General features: G+C 35.3%; 1 protein-coding gene across 1 annotated transcript in view; it reads left to right on the top strand.

Moving 5' to 3' along the window:
- Window positions 1-22,396, top strand: part of LOC134534889 (transcription elongation factor SPT5) — a 42,784-nt gene that overhangs the window by 6,716 nt on the left and 13,672 nt on the right. Inside the window, exons 7-15 of the mRNA XM_063373563.1 lie at window positions 2,382-2,472; window positions 3,698-3,822; window positions 4,322-4,508; window positions 5,885-6,114; window positions 7,793-8,046; window positions 10,196-10,391; window positions 15,580-15,705; window positions 18,711-18,891; window positions 22,122-22,240. Of these exons, the coding sequence (XP_063229633.1) occupies window positions 2,382-2,472; window positions 3,698-3,822; window positions 4,322-4,508; window positions 5,885-6,114; window positions 7,793-8,046; window positions 10,196-10,391; window positions 15,580-15,705; window positions 18,711-18,891; window positions 22,122-22,240 (1,509 nt within the window). The remainder of the gene's footprint in view (window positions 1-2,381; window positions 2,473-3,697; window positions 3,823-4,321; window positions 4,509-5,884; window positions 6,115-7,792; window positions 8,047-10,195; window positions 10,392-15,579; window positions 15,706-18,710; window positions 18,892-22,121; window positions 22,241-22,396) is intronic.

Raw genomic sequence — 22,396 nt, 5'->3', positions numbered from 1 at the left:
AACTAGGCTAGTGATCAATAAGCAGTTAGGAACCGTCAAAAAAAAATTCAAATAATTTAAAAGCATATTACTTTAATTATTGTGTTTAAATACTTCAACTATTAACATAAAATGGTAACACGTATGTAACTCGTATGAGTTAAAATATAATTTGAAAGTAAAAAAAAAAATGAAATTAAATATTACCTTGCTTATCATTAAAATTTCATATTTGTATTTGTGAATATTTTGATACTTGTATTTGTTTTTGATGCAATCAAAAAAAAAAAACTGACTTTCGCACAGGCATAGTGACCACCTAGTGACATTGGGGTTGCACAGGTTTGTTTGCCTCATTCCGCTTTGTAATCTAATGTTGAAAGTCAGCTTATATTTGAATTCAGGCTTACATCTGAGGCCGGAATTATGCCAAAGCAGTGGGTCTCAAACTTTTTGAAGTTGGTGCACATTTAAAATCTTACAAATAATTTTAGGTTCACTATGTACAAATTTCTGAAAGATATGTTTTGATAACTAATGCCTCACAGATATTGTACTGATGGTCAACTCGAAGGCTTGCTTACAAACAGTAAAGAGTGACTATAGCACTGTACTGAACTACTCAACTGTTCGAGATAAACCTGTAGAGTCGTTCATATACCACATAATAATGATGTGCACAAAAAAGAGCTGTATATCCGTAATGTAATGGTATATTAGAGTATCTATATTTATTTTTATATCTGTACACACATTTTTCTGGAATAACACAGGTTGCACCCAGAAAGCTTCTAGGTTGCACCAGTGTACTCTGGCGCACACTTTGAGAGCCACTGTACTAAAGGTATAGAGTATGTTTGAGATCAGCCATATATTCAGGCATGTTTGAATTATGGCTTTCATCTAAAGATGAGGCTAGTACTATGGTTCAGGCTCGTGCTTGTGTTAGGGCTTTTACTAGGTTTAAGCTTTGTGTTACCTTCAGGGTTGGTCCTATATTAGAGGTGTTGTTAGATTTGAAATCATCTTACTTTCAGGACATCTCAAATTTCATCTTGTTTTAAATTATGTTAGTTATAGAAGTTAACATCTGAGAGTAGGTAGTTTAAAAAAATTTATTTTCTTCATTTCTGATTATAAATTATAAACTGGAAGCATCAGCTGCATCGAACAAATAGTTAAACTGTTCATGAGTTATTATTAGGGGCTGGAAAAATTAGCATGTATTTTTTTATAAAATTAGCATGTAGTATTATATAAATTAGCATCTATTACTGTGAAATTAGCATTTTAAATGCATATTATTTAAAACATAATCTTTACATTATAAATTTTTAAAAACTAAATATTCACATATACAAATGCCTACAAATACCCTCTAGTTTAGTTTTGTGAAAAAACTGAAATTTTTTTTCTTGTCTTCTGAGATTAAAATTACAAAAGTAATGTAAATTCTTATTTTACTGATAAAAAATTGGTTGTGTGATATGCTAGAAAACATTATATTTCAGGTTTATTTCATAGCAATTCACAATTTACAAATCAACTGAATAAATTGTGTTGGGTTATATTTTGAAGTTATCACACAGACATGGCAATATCACTAAGTATGGTCACGAAAACTAGTTTAGAGAAGTATAACCAGAACTCATCACACAGGTCAAGTGTAACATTTGGGGGAATGCCAAGTATCTGTAGTGTTTCTGTGGTTTACTTCACATTACTGCTAAAGCAAAATGCAAGAAAGTGCAGCCTGTTTTGTTTCATCTTATTAGCATATACCTTTCATCTACGAGATGAGAAAATTTGTGGCAAAGATGGTTGAACTATTTTTTTTTTATTAACTTAATAGCTTATGTCTTAAGTGGCAAACATAAATTTAAATAATCAAGTTAATTAATAATTATTTATACATGCACGTATGTCCTAGACATACAGAAAATATTACTATAAGGTGGGTCAGGTAAATGAAAGTCTACATGAAGGGCTATTTCCTTTCTAAGTGTAAGAAAATATATTTTGTACAACAATTTTCAAAATATTCAAAATATATATAAAGATTTTTACAAGTGTATGACATTTCACACTAATTTAACTGGAAAAAAAGCAATTACTGTATTTTAAAATTAGTCAAAATAGCATTTATGCTGGAAATGAGCAAAAAATAGCATCTGTAACAAGATGCTAATTTTTGCGGCCCCTAGTTACTATACGAAATTATGGTTATAGTTTGCTGTAGAAGTTTTTGGTAGAAATTCGTAAAAAGCGGGGATGCTTTATTGTAAAACAAAGATTTTTATAAATAATGAAGTTTTTGGAGCTGCTGGGTTAAAGGGGCTGTGAACCTGCGGTGATAGGCCTGTGAAAGTTCGGGGGCACATGCGTGACCTTGTGTGTTGAAGATGGTGCCCATCAAGGAGATGACGGATGTGCTGCGTGTGGTGAAGGAACAGACCGGACTGAAGCCGAAGCAGTGGGTGCGTCTGAAACGAGGCGAGTGTCTTGTCGGGCTGTAAACTGTCCGTTGTGTCGTGTGTGCGATGCGATCCCGGGTGTGGTCGTTCTTCGTGATGTTTCATCTTCATCATTATTATTATTTATTTATTTATCAATGGTTTGTATAAGTACTTTCAGGGCAGGCACTAAATACTGTTAGGCACCTCAACGTGTAGCCGCTAACCTCAATGTTGACACCACTTGCATGCATGGGTACTCAGAGACAGTTCAATACTACAAGACAAGGTAACAACCTAGATTCACATTAGATATGTATTAGATTTTTAACATGCCCACAAACAGTATAATATTTAGGATAGGCACAACACAAAAGGGATATACAAAGGACAACATACATAAAGTGGGCGCTGCATACAGCGTAGGCACTACATTCAGGTAGGCACCACACAAAGTTAGGCATTAAACATAATTTGGGCACCACATGGAGGCACCCACTCATCCGCTGGCACAACTTACTAAGAGATGGAACACAACACTACAAGACCAGGTGACAACCAAGAGACACACAAACAAACACAAAACACACAACCAGAAAACATATACAGAACAACTATACACAGATTATAATACAAAATAATTAGTTGAATTAATTATGTTTGAGAGAAAAATGTTAAGAGTAATTAAAACTTAAATATAAGAAGATTAGCAACTATTATAAATTCGCACTAGTAAAGAACTAGTGATGAACTTAAAATTAAAATTAAATTGTTTATTATATAGTAAGATTGAAATCATTAAAATTAATAGTAAAGTCTTAATAATCAAGAAATATATATAGTTATCTTGTTTGTTGAAATTGGTAGTTATTTATTTAAAATATATCATTTTTGATCTCTACATTTTAAGGATGTTAGTTCTAGTGTCAACTTTTGACTTGCGTTCTTTGACTAATTTTCTTATATTTTACAGTTAATTAGTGACTCATGTCAAATTTTGTCATGTCCTTTTCAAAATGCTTTACATGTTTTGCAAAATAAAAGATAAATTGCGAAATGCAAACAAAAAAGTATTAAAAAGGTAGGCAATTATACTGTATTATATTTAAATGGGAACTTGTTTTAATTCTATAAATTGCGAGAAAGTCGTAAGAAATCACTATGCAGTTCTTTTCACCTTGTATTTGTGGGTTGCACTGTTTATATTTCATTTTGCTTTGAAACGGCCGTGTACCAACAACACTTGTGCTTGTGTGTGTGCGAAGGTCTGTACAAGGATGACATAGCGCAAGTCGACTACGTGGATCTCGCTCAAAACCATGTCCACCTCAAGCTGCTGCCGAGGATAGACTACACCCGCCCGCGTGGAGCTCTCCGCACGTCTCAGACTGCAAGTCTTTCCTTTATATGAGTTAACTGAACACATTTGTGATGTCGGATGCCGTGTTACTGTCATCAGTTCACTTTTGTAAACTTAGTGTTTATTAAAATTACAATCAGCATGCAATCATAAATTGATGTGTTATAATTACCAGTGTATATTTAGAAGGATGTTAGTGTATGTACAAAAATTCTCATAAATTTAGAGGTTTTATTTTTTTAAACTAACACTTTTTTTTAATAACTATTATTTAATAGTTATTGTCTGTAACACTTTTCAAGATTCTGGAAGGTGTAATTGCTTTAAGATTTTTAAATATTGTTAAGAAGAAAACAACTAAAAGTGTTTTAATAACCAGTGAAGATTTTTTTACTTTTGATAACCAATTGTGAAATCATGTTACCCAAGAATACTTGGATTATGATGCACCCATCTAGAATTGCTTCAAGTGTTATGGGAAATACTTGGTGAACGCTCAGTGGCTCAGTGCAAATGTTTTGTGCACCAGGAAAGTGAGGCGCTGAAGCGCAAGAAGAAGCGACGACCAGCTTCCAAGCCGTTTGACCCTGAGGCGATCCGTTCGATTGGAGGAGAGGTGACAAGCGATGGTGACTTCTTGATCTTCGAAGGCAACAGATACTCTCGCAAGGGCTTCCTTTACAAGAACTTCACAATGAGCGCCATTGTGGTGGATGGTAAGCCAGATCGTATCGTCGTGTGCGGGGATTAATGTGATTGGTCACCAATTTATGGCTCAGTAATATTAGTAAATGATAATTTTTAATTCAGTTTGCAAATTGTTGTAAGATTATTTATTGAAGTTGTATTTGAAATGATGATTTTTCTTAGTAGTGAAATTCAGATTGAAGTTAATGTGTTTTTGTGGTGTTTCTCGTTGGAGGTGTGAAGTCTATGCTTTTGGAGCTAAACTAAAAGTTATTGATAGAGATGGACAAGTCAAGCCAAGTTCAGTAGAAATACCTTTGAGTCGAGCCAAGTTGAATCTACGTTTCATAATATTTTAGTCCAGTCGAGTCGAGTTCTTAAAAATCGAGCAGAGCTCAAGTTGTTGAAATAGCAGAATAAACAATGTACGTTTTTTCGGGCAGTGTAAAATTGACCATACTTCAAGAAAACTCTGATATTGTAAGTATTAGATTACACTGCGAAGTGTTTGCAAAATAACGAGACATATCTGTAAAGTACAATAAACTCTACTTCTGAGTCGAGCTATGTGCTTGTACTAAATATTATAAGATTCTTAATTTTAAATATTTATTATTCATTATTTAATATTTTAAAAGAAAATAAATAAAATTAATAATAAATTCAAAAATTTAATTTAAGTTTATTCATTTTTTAAATATTTTAATATTCACTTTTCATTTTTATCAAAAAGTTTTCAATAAATTTGTTTATTTATTTTTATAAATATTTATTGTTTATTCAATTTAATAATAAATATTAATAATTAATATTCAATTTGATGTTCGATTTTAATTTTTAACACAACTTTTTTTATTAAATGTTTTATTAAAAAAAAAAAAAAATTCTAAATTAACTCCAACTTTAAGCGTCTGTCCTTGAGCTTTATTAATTGTTATTGCAATTGCTGCTTTAGTTTCACATTTTGTAATGACTCCGTAAAAGTTACATCAGAATAGCTCTAATATTTTGTCTCTTGACGCAAACTTGTAAAACATTCACATAAACCAGGGGCGCAACAACAGGGGGGGGGGGGGGGAAGGGTATTTCCCCCCCCCCTTCTGAAACCTTGAAGTGGGGGCAAACGGGGGGCAAAGAAAGTGCTGTGTAATCAATTTTTAGATAATAAAACTGCTTAAATAGAATTTTCCACCTTGAAATACAAATTTTCCCGGGGGGGACCCCCCGCTTCAATAGGGGGGATAGATGATTCTTTATAAAAAGGTATATTGCCCCCCCTTTGGAAATTTAGTTGTTGCGCCCCTGACATAAACCTTACATATTTTTTGAGTCTCGTCCAATACCTAGGTACGGAGATATTTTTGCGGTGTGACGGGGCAAACGCGCACGGTGTTCCTGTCGTAAGGCGTGAAGCCGACCCTGTCGGAGCTGGAGAGGTTCGAGGAGGCCCCGGAAGGCATCGACATAGAGCTGCCGGCGGCGGCGACCACGGGCAAGGACGACGTGGCGGCCCACAGCTTCTCGAACGGCGACAACGTGGAGGTGTGCGAGGGGGAGCTGATGCACCTGCAGGGCAAGATCATCGCCATCGACGGCAGCCTCATCACCGTCATGCCCAAGCACGAGGACCTCAAGGTATCAACAAAACAAGTAGCTTACAGTAACCAAAATGTAACTAACACATGAAATCAATTAGCAATTTGACGAAACTTAACCTAAACCACAAAAAATTTATCTTATAATATGGTAAAATTATTGAATGTACATAACTAAAATACAGTAAAACCTTTTTGTTGCGACCCCATTTATTGCGACCACCTCTCTATTACAAACCGATTTCGAGGAACCGTGAAAAAATTGCTGAAAATCCAAAGAAAATCTGACAGAAAATAAGTTTCTTGTGGTGAGTAGCGTGTTACTGCGTTTCTCTTGCCGAGTGCTGTACTGCCGCAGGCAGCGCATATCTAAAAATAGATACTACTTCCTGTTCAGAATTTTTCCAAGGTATTTAAAGAGTAAAATTATACGTACTTACAGGCCGTGTTAAATTTTTTTTAATAATACTATGAAATTAATTTTCCTAGAGTGGAATTTTCTTAAGAGAGTTTTACCGTGTATCTGGCGACTAACAACTCTACAGAATATGATGAGGAATGCTTGTTAAGTGTTACATTTAAATTTGCAGAATCAGAATAACTGTTTTCAGGGGAGATGAATCAATCTACCTAGGATGCGAACTGTAGAAGAAAATAATATGTTTTTGTACATTTTTAAAATTTAAAATTTCTAAATCCAACAAACAGTAAACGGATATTACACCAGAAAAATGTATAGAATGGAAGAGTTTTATTGAGTTATTGCAACTGTAAATCTGTATTTTACAATTAAGATTATAATATTTTATAAGTGCCAAATTAATAATACTCGTTTTTATTTAACATTCGTATTACCACGTTACTGTGAACAAATTTGCACTTCATCCAAGTGAAGCTCGGTCATCCAGATATTTTGTTTCCAGTTCAGTGGTACACCATATGTGTATTAATTAGTTATGTTTATGTGTCTGTATTATGACTAGAAAAAAAACATTAGTGGATATACTTTGAATAGAATTCATTTACAGCAGTTAAACCATCTGGATTCATATGTGTTTGAACATGTTTTCTGGAGTGCCTTTCAAAAATGCGGTTAATTTTTTATGTGGTTTTTATAAGTTGTAGAAAAGGTTTTTCATAATTATCTTAGTGTTTTGAAACTAATTTTTTTTTTAATCTTCTCTCTTTTGTCCTCTCTCTCTCTCTCTCTCTCTCTCTCTCTCTCTCTGTCTCTCTCTCTGTCTCTCTCTCCCTCTGTCTCTTTCTCTGTCTCTCTCTGTCTCTCTCTCTCTCTCACTGACTCTGTCTCTCTCTCCCCCTCCCCCTCCCACTTTCTAACACACTCACTCTCTTTAACTCTAACTCTATAACTCTAACTCTCTCTCTAACTTTTACTCTTCTCTCTCCTGCAGGGTTTGGCTTAGAATAAAGGTCGTCTTGCAGATAATGTATAGGTATAGCCTATGTACTTGTAGATTCTTTCAAAATCATTCTACCGCAAAACCTGAGAGACATTGTTTTTCATGTACTACAATACTTCCTCTTCATGTGCTCGTTTGGGTACGTATAGAACTATCCAAGCAATGTACCGAGAGTTTGTTTGGAACGGCATATGCTGCTAGGTTTTAACAACCGACAGCAATAGCCGACTGGCTGGAGCGTGCGTCGCCGAGGCGAGCGGGGGCTGAACGGAGGTGCGGTCGCGCGTCTGGTTCCAGGAGCCCCTGGAGTTCCAGGCGTCGGAGCTGCGCAAGTACTTCCGCATGGGGGACCACGTGAAGGTGCTGGCGGGGCGGTACGAGGGCGACACGGGCCTGATCGTGCGGGTGGAGGACAACCGCGTGGTGCTGTTCTCCGACCTCACCATGCACGAGCTGGAGGTGCTGCCCAAGGACGTGCAGCTCTGCTCCGACATGGCGACCGGGGTCGACTCCCTCGGCCAGTACCAGTGGGGCGACTGCGTGCAGATCGAGTTCGTGTTCCCGCCTCACCTCTCTCCTCTCTCTCTCGTCAAGTCGACGAATAAATTACAGTATTTACTCGCATAATCGTCGCAGCAATTTTACCAAATTTTATGGAAAAAAAAGTTCGGTGCGACCAATATGTGAAGAAAAATTAAAAAAAAAATTTTTTTAGTTAATCGCTTGAAAATGCTAAATTAAAGAAGTTAATATCTAGGTACATGGTACCTATACGTAATATTTATTTACAATACGCGCAAAATAAACAAAACAACTTTTGGTTAGAAGAAGTTTGGCAAGTTTAAGTAAAAAATTTTAGTAAATTGCTTGAAAATGCAAAATTAAAGAAGTTAATATCTAGGTACATGGTACCTATACGTAATATTTATTTACAATACGTGCAAAATAAACAAAACAACTTTTGGTTACAAGAAGTTTGGCAAAATAAAAAAAAATATAGTACAAACACAAAATTGCGAGAAAAAAATCAATAAACAAAATGCATTTATAAAACACATTCGGTCTCAACACTCGCCAAGTTTATCTATTCATTGTCTGAACTAGATTCTGATGCATCAGATTCGTTTGCCGGGATGTCAATGTCATATTAGTCGCCGCTGTCGTCACGTTGTTATTCAAGTTGTCTGTTTCTTTTCGCCAGTCACAAACAAGTTTTTCACTTGCTGAAAATTCTCTTCCATGCTCTTCTGCGAATGCGATTACGCGCAACTTGAAAGTGGCAGTATACGAATTGTATTTACCCATATTTTTACAAAATGAACTTTCTCAAACTCTGCAATTACCGGTACTTTCCACTCCAATGCAAACGAGATAAAACAATGGCATCACAGCATCTTATCTTCCACACACATTCCTTCCTCCCACACGGCCAATTAGGACATGCCGCTCAAGGTTGGACCAATGATAAGCGCCACACGCCACGTGCAAGCAGGCTGTTCCATTGTGTTTACGGCTGTTCCGATCGCGCCACACGCCACATGAAAGCAGGCTGTTCCTTTGTGTTTACAGCTGTTTCATTCGCGTGTCGCGCCTCAGTCGCCGTCAATAAATAAGGGTGCGACGATTATGAGAAGAATCTTAAATACCAAATTTATTACCTCAAACAATAGGTGCGACGATTAAGCGATGGCGACGATTATTCGAGTAAATACGGTAGGAAACGTCTCCAGGGCCATCGAGATGGAGGGTTGTAGGAGCCAAGTCCCGGGGGCCTGGTCACAATTTTTGTTCCAAGATTTTTTTTTTTTTAATGCTAGGATTTACCTAGATAAGATGAAAATTACAAAGTCTGTGGTTGATAGAATTTATAGGGTAGGGACAAGATTTTATGGTTTTATTTTTAGGTCAGTTTCATTTTTAAAATATGAGATTTCAGTGTTATTGTTTTTATTTCCATACATTGCCTGTATTCATAAAAATAATGCCTTATATAACAAATATGAAACTTACATATTTCTTTTAATACTTATTTCAACCAAAAAAAAATCACCTTTTGACTGACACATTATACACTTATACAATAAGCACATCTAAAATAGAACGATTCAGAAAAATAAAAATAAATCAGCAAAGATTTGTGGGTTTGAAAAATTTGCCAACGTCGTTAATGCCAAGATGTGTTCCTAAAAATGAATGCAAGATCAAACAATGTTAATTTCCAATCCATGTGCCTGTAGTTCATACATTTTCATACAAAATTTATGCTAAATAAATTACATTAAATGAATTTACCATAGTAAAAGATAGCATTTTAAACTTTGAGTTAATTTTGGTCAAATTTCTGTTAAATTTAATTGTTTTAGTGACATTTTGGTGCTGAATGGTGTAGTAACTTGCATTTCGGTGTCATATGCTGTATTGGCATTTATTTATTAGTTGAAAATGTTAAATTTTTATGCCAAAAATTATTAAAGTGGCGACCCTTCTGCGAATAAATACGGTAATTATTGATGTCGTATTTCGTTCACATTAAAAAATTTCATTTTCCAATTATTATCTCTCGGAGTGTTAAAACAAAATTAGGTTTTAGTTTTAGGTGATTTTTTTTCCCGTGAAAGGTGCGTGTCCCTAGTTACAGGTGTATTTTAGACCCGTACGTTACCTCTGAACGTGGACGTGATGCTTGTGTCGTGCGGGCAGCCCTCAGACGGTGGGCGTGATCGTGCGTCTCGAGCGGGAGAACTTCCACGTCCTGAACATGCACGGCAAGGTGGTGGAGTGCAAGCCGCAGGCTCTCCAGAAGCGGAAGGAGTCCCGCTACGCCGTCGCCCTCGACTCTGACCAGAACACCATCCAGAAGAGGGACATGGTCAAGGTCATCGACGGGCCCCACTCGGTTAGTTATCCGTGACGGTCGGGTGTCTTTGAATACGTACAGTAGAACCCTGTTATAATGAATCTGAAGGGAGCAGTTTATATGTTCACTATAGAGGGGAAACTTTATATCTGGGAAAACTTTTATATTGGCAATACATACTCAAAAGCATAATCTTAACTACACATAGGCCTAAGCCAAGAAAAGAACGAATGGAAATACTCAAAGCAACAGTTTTATGAGCAAATGCAGATATTATTTTTAATACACTACACATGTACAAACTTTCTCTTAATGGTTCTTCGACATCGGCGTATTTTCCCTTTTTCAGGCGTTTAATACTCTGTGACGTATTCGCAGCTTGAGAAAGAAGATTGTTCAGCTTGTTTAATATTGTATTTAATGTGGATGTTGCAATTCCCAGTTCCTTTGATATTAACACGTGCGGGACAGTGGGGTTGGAGTCTACCTTTTTAATAATGTCCAGTTTATCTCGCACAGATAATGCCTTACGTTTTTTAACGCGTTTTTCACCCTTTTTTATGTACGTATTTCTTATTGAAGCACATTTGCAGCTTAATAACACGAAATTCTTTTTACCGTCAAAAGTAAATAAACGAAAAATAACGAGTCTGGCGCATCAAAGATCACTACGTATCATTTAGTATCGCAGTTGTTAAAGCTGGAACGAAAATTTCTTACTTTCTATGGAAAAATTTTGTCCACAGAGTTCTATCTAGTGGTAGTCTTACGAACCTTACTCGATCAAAATGTCCGAAACGTGAACGATAAAAATGAGACGTAAAAATATTGAATTTGCTGCTATAATGTACATACTTATTTGTGTGGCGGTAATTTATGTTCAATTTTGATAACTTATTAAATGTACACGCGTTCGCCCATTCTTTAACTATGCAGGGAGAACTATTTTTATTTTCACCAAACTGAGCACCATTTCTGGCTACACGTAGCCTACCGAGGCCACTCGATTACGACTTGTTTATATTATGAACAGTGGACAATCGAGTAGCATATTGCGGAGAAAAACGTTAATGTGATCCAGAATAGACGTTTTGTGAAAATACTTTTAATTACCGTATTGGTCCGAATATAAGGCGACCATTTTTACATAAACGAGAGATGCAAAAATTGGAAGTCGCCTTATTTTCGCACCCAAGACGTCAGAACCGCAAACATTAGTTCCAAGCTGAAAGCTACAGTAGAAACATTGTTTAACAAAACGTTCACGATTTTTTATATTAACTAAAACTTTGTTACCTCACACGGTAAAAACAATAAATCCACCTAATATTGCAGTAATTTACAATTGTTTGAAGTTGAAAATTAAAATATTTGTTCTTGAGTAAAAACGTGAATGTTGAAGCATCTCAAAATGGCAACCTTTTATTTCACAATTCATATTTGTACTTTGTGTACAATCGCGTGTTAACATTTACGGTAATTTATCTTCAGATTTTTAACTGAAATATTTGTACTAAAATATCACAGTTATTTTCAGAACGATTGTTTACGTTTACAAACATTTCGGATGTAATGTATGGAAATTCACGGCTGCCAACTGTCTTTCCACAATATTTCTTTGTTGTAAAACGAACATTGCCGAACACGCTCGAAGACGCCATATTAACAGGAATTTGGTACGTTGCTTCAAAAGCTATTTTAATAATCCACTCTTTATTTATGTAAAAACCTTTCATAATTATAATAGATTATTCTTTCAAATTCATAGAACAGACTCTCTCTGTCAGAGAGTAATATGGACAAATATACGCGGTCACGTAACCGAAGTTATTCATGGCCGTATGCTTCATCATGTCAGCTAGCCACTTGTTTTGTTCCGGCAAGATGCATTATTTGTTTGCTTTTTTTACGTTAAACACACTACTAAATAGTAATACACCTTGTTCTGTGGTAATACGTAGCTTAAGTCAAACGGAAAGTTAAATGCTGTATTTTAAGAGTGATTAATAGCCATTGTAAAAATTTTAAATTCGTAGATACAGTAAACTGTGAAAAATCAACAATCACACATGGGTGGAACGGCGGGGAACGAGCTCTAGACAAATAAACAGCTCTGAAGATGACAATTATGCAGCTTCATTAGAGTAAACACGAAAAAATTTCTAGTGTAATATTTAAAAGTGTAAATATTTTCTAATTGTTTTCTTTTGACTTTTAGGGTAGGCCATTCAAACTTATTTTAAATAAGTAAAGTGATAAATATAAATTAATTGTTATACATAAATGCAAAAACGATTTATCAACACAAAATGTATGTCTAATGAATTTTCACATTAATTTCTACCAAAAATTATTTTTACATTTGTTTGGCCTCCTGAAACTGCAGGTCGCCTTATATTCGGGGTCACCTTATATTCGGGCCAATACGGTATATGAAAATATTTGAGATAAATGTGCATTATGTCGGCAAAATTTGTTCGTGGTACACGGGAAAACGTATCAACATTGACAAAAGTTGTGCGCTATATCCAATAAATTAATACATAACCTCACATCATTTTGCCGGGACCGAGACGGAAATTCACAATAAACGGGAATTCATTATAGGCGGGTTCACTATAAACGGGTTCTACTGTATATGAAATGCAGGAATTGCCCTTGAATTTTGTTGTTTCATATGGTTATTTTGGGCAGTGAAGTGATTTCATATTATATTCAATTCACATACATTTTGGTATAAGCCACGTCTCTGGGCCGGAAAAAATTAGCATCTTGCTAATATATGCTAATTTTTCTTTCTTTCTTTTCTAATTTACACTTTAGATTAGTGATGAACGAGCAGCATATTTTAATGTCGAGTCGAGTAGTGCCAAAACTCAAGTATTATCGATTCGTGTTGAAGTGGTCAATTTTTTTTCCCCCTAACTATCAGAAAATAGTAGCACAAAAGTACATACTGTGTACATAGTCTCTCATGTAGGATTTTTTTACTCACTATCATAGTGCTAATTTCATAATAGCCTACGGCCCCATACCTTCGTTATTTATGTTTGCAAAATAATTTTACAACTGTATATTTCAATGTAAGTTAGCTATTTGAATTATTATTACAAAAAAATTGTAAGCACCTAGTATCAATTAATAAAAAAAGTTGAATAAACTCTTTCAAATTATATTATGAATCAAAAGGACTAAAATATGTTTATTCAGTTGCACTGCAGTTAAAAAAGACTTTAAATTTAGGATGTTAATATGGAACATGCGAATGAAAACAATTTCACACTGACACTAATATTTTATCACTATTTTAAAAGTTCTAATTCGTTATTGCCCTATCGTATATACGCCCAGTGCAAGATTATTCAGGGTTTATATTCAATATTGTGCTTGTACTCGGTGGTGAAGTAGCAGTGCCGTAACATTTAATTGTCCTATTGTACCGGTACAGTGCGGTACAGAGCTGCTGGCGCAGTGTTCTGGCCGTATGCAGCCCGCCGAGGCCCTTGCCAGATTTTTTTTTGTCAGTTATTTATTTTTTTTTGCAAAATTTGGAAAAAACAAACAGTAACTTTGCCGTGGTCGTGTGTTTATTTTTGTTTTCCAGACCTGCTGCAGATATTTACGGTAAATTTACAACTTTTTAACTTTGAAGTTAACAATTAAAAAGTGCATTAACGGCCAGTTTCCGGTCGGCCGGTGTTCTTTTAAAAATTGGAACTTCGGGTGGTGGCCATTGCGGCGAGTGGACGTTTTTATCTGGTGGTTCCCGATAAACGTGGAGAGTGACAAATAGTTTCAGTGCGGGCACGTGATTTACGTCTTAAGACGGTATTAAGACATCGCGGCCACGTGATTCTGAAGATTTGGTGACGGAGAATTACTCCAAGGGCAGGATATTCGTATCTCCAGTACAGTAGGATACATCCTGTACTGCTGACGGAGTTAGCAACGGACACTCAGTGGTCCTGAAGTTTTTTTTTTTTTAACTCATCTCCCTAAATAGCCAAGCGAACTAACTTTTTTTTATTTTCATCAGAAACTTTTGGTATTGCCGGCCATCCTAGAGGCACCGCTAGCTATCCATAAATGTTTTTTACTTTGAGAAAATGTGTGCCTGGAACGGCCTTGTATTTTAACTAATTTCAATAAAAAATTTTTTTTTATTATTATTGACATTTCTCTGGTTTATACACCTACCTACCTGACGCAAACGTTCTCTTTTTCTTCTGAGTCTATTAATTTTAATGCAACCAGTGTTAAAGGGTTTAATGTTCGTGTATTTGTTAATTAAGAGTACTCCAATACCTGCTTATTTTAAGTAGGTACACCTACATTTCTGTAAGTGCCTGTGTGTACAATAATAATTACACTATATTTATATATATGTATGTGTATGTATGTATGTATGTGTGTGTGTATATGTATATGTATGTGTATATATATATATATATATATATATATATATATATGTGTGTGTGTGTGTGTGTGTGTGTGTGTGTGTGTGTGTGTGTGTGTATATATATATATATATATATATATATATATATATATATATATATATATATATATATATATATATATATATATATATATATATATATATATCAGTTGTTTACAGTAACTATGGTGCATGTGTGGTAGTTATTGTGCTTCTGCAGTAACTATGTCATTTATACAGTAACTGTAGTTCTTGTTATTAGTAATTCTTTTATGGTAACTATTCTGTTGGCGTGTTAACTGTATTGCTTTGTCCATGTTTAAATTAGACTTGATCCATTTTCACCTTGTTTTCCTGCGGTTTGCCAAAAGTTTTTCCTGGAAAATGCATAAATGATTCCGAATCTATAACATGAAAACATTCTTCTCCAATTTCTCCGCATTGTGTTTGTTTTGTGGGTCTGTCCCTCATTTCCCCCATCGAAAAGACTTAAATTAAAATAATTTAAATACATAAACAAAATCTAAACCTTCTTCTTCATTTGATCCTGATCGGAAGGAGACTTGAAAATTAAAGATGTGGTGCATTTGAGCATTATAACTGCTTTGAATAATGTTGTCAGAGATAATATTTTTTAAGTTGTAGATAAATCTCTGAAAAAAAAAGTGTTTTAAAGGACTTTAAAAATTTTGTCAAATTGCATGGTTTTTTATAGATGAAGGGTAAAACTGCATATTTTAACTTGTTAAGCAGCTGGTTCAATAGTGGTGCAGTGTGTTTGTCTCGCAGGGTCGTGATGGAGAGATCAAGCACCTGTATCGCAACTTTGCCTTCCTGCACTCCCGCATGTACCTCGACAACGGAGGCATCTTCGTGTGCAAGACGAGGCACCTCCAGCTGGCCGGAGGAGCGAAGGTGGGTTGTCTATCACAGCTTCCAAGGTCATCAAGGTTGCTAGCAGGGCCGGTGCAAGGTAAATTGGCGACCTAGGCGAAAAACGTTAATTGCTCTCCCCCCCTGTCACCCCGGCCGGACACCACAAAAAAAATTTCCTTGCCTCAAAATACATCACGTAAGCCTAAGATTTTGTCAACAATCAAATGTAAGCAGGCTTGTGTTTTTTTTTTACTTTTTTACTTATTACAAATCATAAACAGGTCACCGAGGGCTTTAAATAATTACTTATATCAATATAAACATTCCAAACTGTACAAAAATCCATTTTCATCTAGTTTCAATAATCGTTAAACATATTATATGAGCTGTTATGTGTCGTGCTGCGCCGCCCCCAGCTACTTGGCGCCCTAGGCGGTTGCCTAGTTCGCCTATATGGACGCGCCGACCCTGGTTGCTAGGCATATCTTGTGCATTGCTAGTTTCGTTTCTGAGTTTCCTTTCGAACTATGTAACTCATAAGTTATGTTCTAAACCAGTGTACTTGAAGAGTGTGCAGAGCTTGCCGTTTATCATCATCGTCAGCGTCAGCGTCAGCTGTTCCCAGTCTGCGGCCGAGTCGGCGAATGAAAAATGCCTCCATCTTCCCGTCACTTCAACATTCCTCCTCCTTCACTCTGTCGCGTTCTTCTCCTGTCTCTCCTGCATGCCTTTGGGCTATCTGCTCTTCCCATCTCTTCCTTGGTCTTCCTTGAGGCCTTCTTCCTGTATACTTCAACTCCATCATTTTCCCAGGCAGATTCTCTGTTCCCATTCTCTGGACTTGGCCAGCCATCTCATTCAAATCCTGTACTCCTGCTCTTGCTTGCACCATCTCATTCCTTGCCATTTATGAGCTCTGCTAATTTTTTTGTATGCTTTATTTGAAAAATTAGTATGCAATTACTTTTTCCCAAATTAAATGAAGCCATTAATTTATTTAAATGGAAGAAAAACTTACTGTTTTTTCAACATTTTGATGGATGAAAATTCCGGCTGACTAGAATGTATATTTGTATCATTGCAAGAAACTTCAAACTCTTAAAGGTAACATGCAGTCAGTATTTGGATAACAGTACAGCTAAATCATTACGAATGTCAGCGGCAATGTTTTGTGCCGTTCTGAGGACCAACAACCTATTATTTATTGGAACTACATACTTACTAATACATTTGGCTCAGAGAGTTAACACCGTGTGAATCACCAAAGACTTCCATGCCAGTTTCCAGTAAGAGTGGCATATTTTTTAAGATTTTGGACATGTGTTGATAAAATATAGTAAAAACCTCTTAAAAAAATCCCCCTTAAAAGAAAATTTCCTGCATAATAAGTTTTAAAAAATTAGCACTGGACCTATTACTACATCCAATTGTACCCTTGAAGTAAAATTTCCCTTTTCATAAGTCTAAATTTCTTAGTACATTGAAAAACTCCTTAACTGGGATTTACTGTATTTCCAAGTTTGAAACCTCTTAATACTATATTATAATATTAGTCATTTTGCTATGTATGTGTGTGTATATATGTATGCATGCGTGTGAGAGTATATATGCATGCATGCATGAGTGTGTGTGTGTATATATGCATGCATGTGTGTGTGTGTGTGTATCCAGATGTTTCGCCATATCCCTTTTAAGAAGTTACTCAAGGTACTTAGATATTTATACTTATAACAGGGAAATTTTAGTAAAGGGTAAAAATGTATGTATTAATAGGCCAAGTGATAAATTTTTGACGTGACAACGTCTAATAAATCGATGAACGCCGGCTGCACGCACAAAAAAGTGTCCCACTACGGATGTGTCCTTTTTGCTCATTGTACGCATGCGTAGCATCTCTCTTCATGCTCATTGTACGCATGTGTGGCATCTCTCTTCCACTCGATTGGAACAACCATCGATTTGACTTTTCAATCATATTTTCGTTGTTTGAATTATTAATATTATGTAATTTAACGATCGTCCACCGATTTTCAGCACAATCGGTACGGTTATTTAAAAGTAATGTTGAAAATTCAAATATGTTTTGAACCAACAATGGTGTTTTACAGTTACACATAATAATTCAAATTACACCCGGGATCTTTTGCACAATGTTTTAAAAAATATTGTAACACATTATAAATAAGTTTGGTGTATTTGGAATGCGTATTTGTTATAAAATCGTGTTAATATTATTCCCCTACTGTGAACAAAATTTTTATAAATATATATATAACATCTGAAACTACATTACTTTAGTATGGCCTCATGGGCGTGTGGTTAGCATAGCTAACTTTTAAACTAAAGGTTGTCGGTTCAAAACCCGGCAGCTGCAAATTTTTTTTTTTGTACTTGTAAAAATAAATACGGCGCACGCAACATTTCAAAAGTAATAAATATATTTGAATTAATGAATGCAAATAAAAGTAAATTTATTAATTCAATTGCACATTTCATTTCACTCTTTGTATCCATACAAAATAGTGATAATTCATTAAAAATGATTCAATTTTATTCATAAAAGTATGCAGAGGTAGATTTTATCATGCAAAAGATAGAAAAATTTAAAAAAAATTCTTCCTCAAAGAATATAATATTTTTAATGCCTAAATGGTTTGGTTGTAAAAACCTATTACGGCTCTGTCTCAGGCCGAATATGATATTTCCTTTTCTTCTGGATCAATCATTTCATCAATGTTTTGTTATGACGTCACATTAAACTATCGTCCGTAAACTGACTACAGACAACCAATTTTGAAAACTTATTTTGAAGTAAAATTTCTTAAGTGGGGTTTTCTTTAGAGGGTTTAACTGTAGTTTGGGCATCTATCTTGAATTACTTGAAAGTCTATATCACAATATTGAATGTCTGATATCCAGTCATGTGCGTAGTCAGGCAGTTTTAAATGTTTTAAATTGATGTATGCTTATAGATTGCATATATGTGTACCGCTTTGTTTTTTGTTAGTGTAAGTATTAGCTTGGTGGAGCTACGATTGTCGCAGGCTAACATCAATCCGGGAGGTCTCGGTGCGCCGACGTTGGCAGGCTTCATGTCCCCTCGCATTTCGTCCCCGCTGCACCCGAGCGGGGGCCGAGGTCGCGGTCGAGGGAGGGGCGGCGGGATACGCCGCGACAGGGAGTTCATCGGCCAGACCATCAAGATCACGGGCGGCCCTTACAAAGGTCAGTGCCTTTACTAGGGATGGGGCGACCGAATCCAATATCCGCCGAATCCGCCGAATCCTAGGGATTCGAAGATTCGGCGGGTCTGACATAGGATTCGTCACAGGATTCGGTTTTTTACTATTTACGGAAAAAAAAAATACAGTAAAACTCGCTTACGAGGTCCCGCATGGTAGGTTTTTCCGTATAAAGCATTTAAATTGCCCGAGGTCTCATCATTTACGCCATTAAATGTGTGATATAAAGTTCGTTAAAATTTTTTCTGAAACTTCCTGTCTCAAATAATGGCGCACGTAAAATATGAAGAAAAGACAAATGAACAACATACGAAGAAATATGGATGATGTACCATAACTACAGTACAAACCCAATATATATTTTAAGATAATTACCATAATAAGAACAATATTCTTTGTAGAATACCATAATTACTACAGAAGCATGATAGCTACCATATTTGTACTATAGTTACCGTAACAACCGAGATGTATATTTACCGTGATAGTAATGTATTATTTATTTATGACATATTAAATTAAAGAACATTGTTGAAAAAAAAAAAGGATGTTAAAAAACTTTGATATGTACGGTTGGCACATTTTGCTAATAAATAATGTGATGTGAAAGAATGCAGTATTACTACGAAAAGTGAAAATGGTACTCGTGGATTTTTAGGTTATGGCAGTCTCTTTCGTTTTTCAGTAATATCGGCCGAAAATTAACAAGCGTACTGTATCGGAAGTAGGCAGAAATGCCGATTCAACTAAATATTGGCAAAATCGGCTTCTTCAATACAGCTCTACATTTAATGACATGAGTAAACATATTTCAGACTTCAGGATATTGAAAAAGACTTTAATTTCCATGTAGGTTTATGTGTGTGTGTTTTATTTGCAAGTGTAAATTGAATGAAGTAAAATGCTTTTATTTTTATTACTTTCAATTGATTAAACTTTAATGACCAGTTACAGATATTTATGGCACTAATTTTGAGGTTAAGCAATTTTACTAAAGAATTCCAGCCAAGCAGGTTGCCAGCGAGAGACGCTTCTCTTCTGCTGGAAACACTATCTCCAATCGTAGAGCTAATTTAACTCCTGAACGTGCAGAACAAATTATTGTTCTGTATGATAGATTAAAGAACAGAATTTAATACTCTGTGACAATCTCTCAGAATTATTGTGCTGAAAAGTGGAAATGTTGAAACAATGTGAATGTACTTTTCAATCAACATGATTTTTGGTGCTAAGTTTGTTGAAGCTCAGTAAGGACTCCAGAAAAATTGACAAGGATGATATTATTCCAAAGATGTGTTACATTTACACAAACATATACTTGGTTATGTTAGTTGGATGATATAAGTTACTAATGAACCAATGGAAACAGGTATGATTCAATGGAAAAAAAATATTTTTTTCTAGCAGTGCAAAATGTAAACACACACTGTAAATAGTTACCCAAAATTAATAAGCCCACTTCATTTTAATACTTTATTCAAACATTATACTAAGTTTAAGATAAAAATAATTTCCCAAAAGTGTAACTGTACCACAAATGCTCGAGCTCGGCTCCAAGTAAAATTCTTAGGCTCGCAGACCTCTAGCTTATTTATAGAAAAAATCCCAACCGCTAATCTGTACTAAAACTGAAATTTCTCAAGAAAAAATGTTTTTGTCTTTATATACACTTAAGCTATACCAGAAATGTACCAAACTACATGTGATAAAGTCAAGGGACTTTTAGTGCAAGCAGAATACATCACACTTACATTAGATATGTGAACATCATCTGTTAAAAGGTTTGGGTTCGAGATTCGGCAATTCCAGTCGAGGATTTGAGTTAGGATTCGGATTCGAGGAAATCAGGATTCGCCCCATCCCTAGCCTTTACCTTTTGTGCAGGTTGAAAGTTGAAGGCTTGTAATTAGATTTTGTTTTACCAGGAATGTTAGCGCTGCTTTATACAGTCATTTAATAGTCAAACATGTTGATGCCCTTGCATGTAGACAGACGTACATTGTAAAAAATTAGTTAGTAATTGTCTTCAGGCACTTTGTTCCGTGCAGTCATTATTTCAAACTTACTTTAAAACGTTTTTGAACCTATAAACCTTTTGAGTGGCTTAACTTTCACAAAATGAAGAAGGAAAAAAAAGCATACTTTTGTGGATACTTATCCGCCAAAGTAACTTTTTAATGTTTTTTCATTGACAGCACCAACTAGTAGATTGAAATGGATTACAGAACTAAAAGTTTTTAGGTTTAGAGATAATGCCACAGGCTAGTTCATGGTGTACTTTAAATTTCTTTCTGATTTTTTCTTTTAATTTTGCTATCAAAACCCTCACAATTCAATTATTAAAATTTTAAAACCTAGGTTAATTTAAATTACTATTTTTTTTGAAATTAACTAAAATAATAATATGAAGTTACCAGTAGCATTGCCTTCAAACCTTAAAAATTTCTGTTAGTAATTCATTATTTTTCTCCGTATCATTGGTGCACAAAAAAAAACGTTAAAAAATATAACTTACACAGATATTTATGCAAAAAAAATATGTGATGGATGTGTTTTCTTTTTTTTGTGGAAGTAAAGCCATTAAAAAATTCTACACATTTAATATTGACAATGTTAAATTTAAAAATAAAACGATGTGAAATTGGGGGAGGGGGGGGGGGAACATTAATTAGCAATGAAAATACCATTTATTTGACCAATTTAAATTCTCTAACAGGAAAATAATTCAATATTCTCAATTTGGAACATAATGTTTATTGTTTTGGATATCTATATTTATATATTCTTTGCGCTTTATGTATAGCCATTAAACAAATAACAAACAGTAGGGTGGATGTAACTGAAATCTGCTGAACAGTTACTCATTGGTAGCAACTAGCCAAGTGGTTCTCCAAAGAAGTAAAAAAGGCATTAAAGAAAACTGCACTCTCAAACTTACATGACTGCAAAATTTATTAGAATGTTTTTTTAATTTTAAATTCTGTGAAGTCCCTATTTGTTTTATTTTGTAAGTTTGTGACATTTTTTCTTAACTAGGTAACTATAATTTATTAAATTGTATTAGTTTTTTTTTTTTTAATCTCAAGGTTCAAAGATATTAATAGCTTGCCAGTTTATTTCCATGTCTTGTATTTGTGTGCGGGTCAACTGTTGTAAATCTGACGTAGAGTAAAACGTAGTGGCATATCTGAAAACGCAGTTGGTTTGTCTCAGGCAATGTGGGCATAGTGAAGGACGCGACGGATAACACCGCCCGTGTCGAGCTGCACTCCACCTGCCAGACCATCTCCGTGGACAGGTCGCATATCGCCAGCGTTGGAGTCCTCACGAAGGTCGGGCCATGCGGCCATGCTCGGTGTGCCGTAGTGTTGGCTTTCCCAGCATTTTCGTTGTCAATAGTAGAGTTTCTACTGACTAAGGTTCCATTTTGTCAGAGCAGACCTAAAGTGCTTTTCCTGGCAAACACTGTTGAAAAATTTGCTCGAGTA

The sequence above is a fragment of the Bacillus rossius genome, chromosome 8 (genome assembly GCF_032445375.1).
Source record: "Bacillus rossius redtenbacheri isolate Brsri chromosome 8, Brsri_v3, whole genome shotgun sequence".
In the NCBI taxonomy this organism is placed as follows: domain Eukaryota; kingdom Metazoa; phylum Arthropoda; class Insecta; order Phasmatodea; family Bacillidae; genus Bacillus; species Bacillus rossius.
Note: the sequence above shows the minus strand (reverse complement) of the source record. Positions and strands in the feature narration are given on the sequence as shown.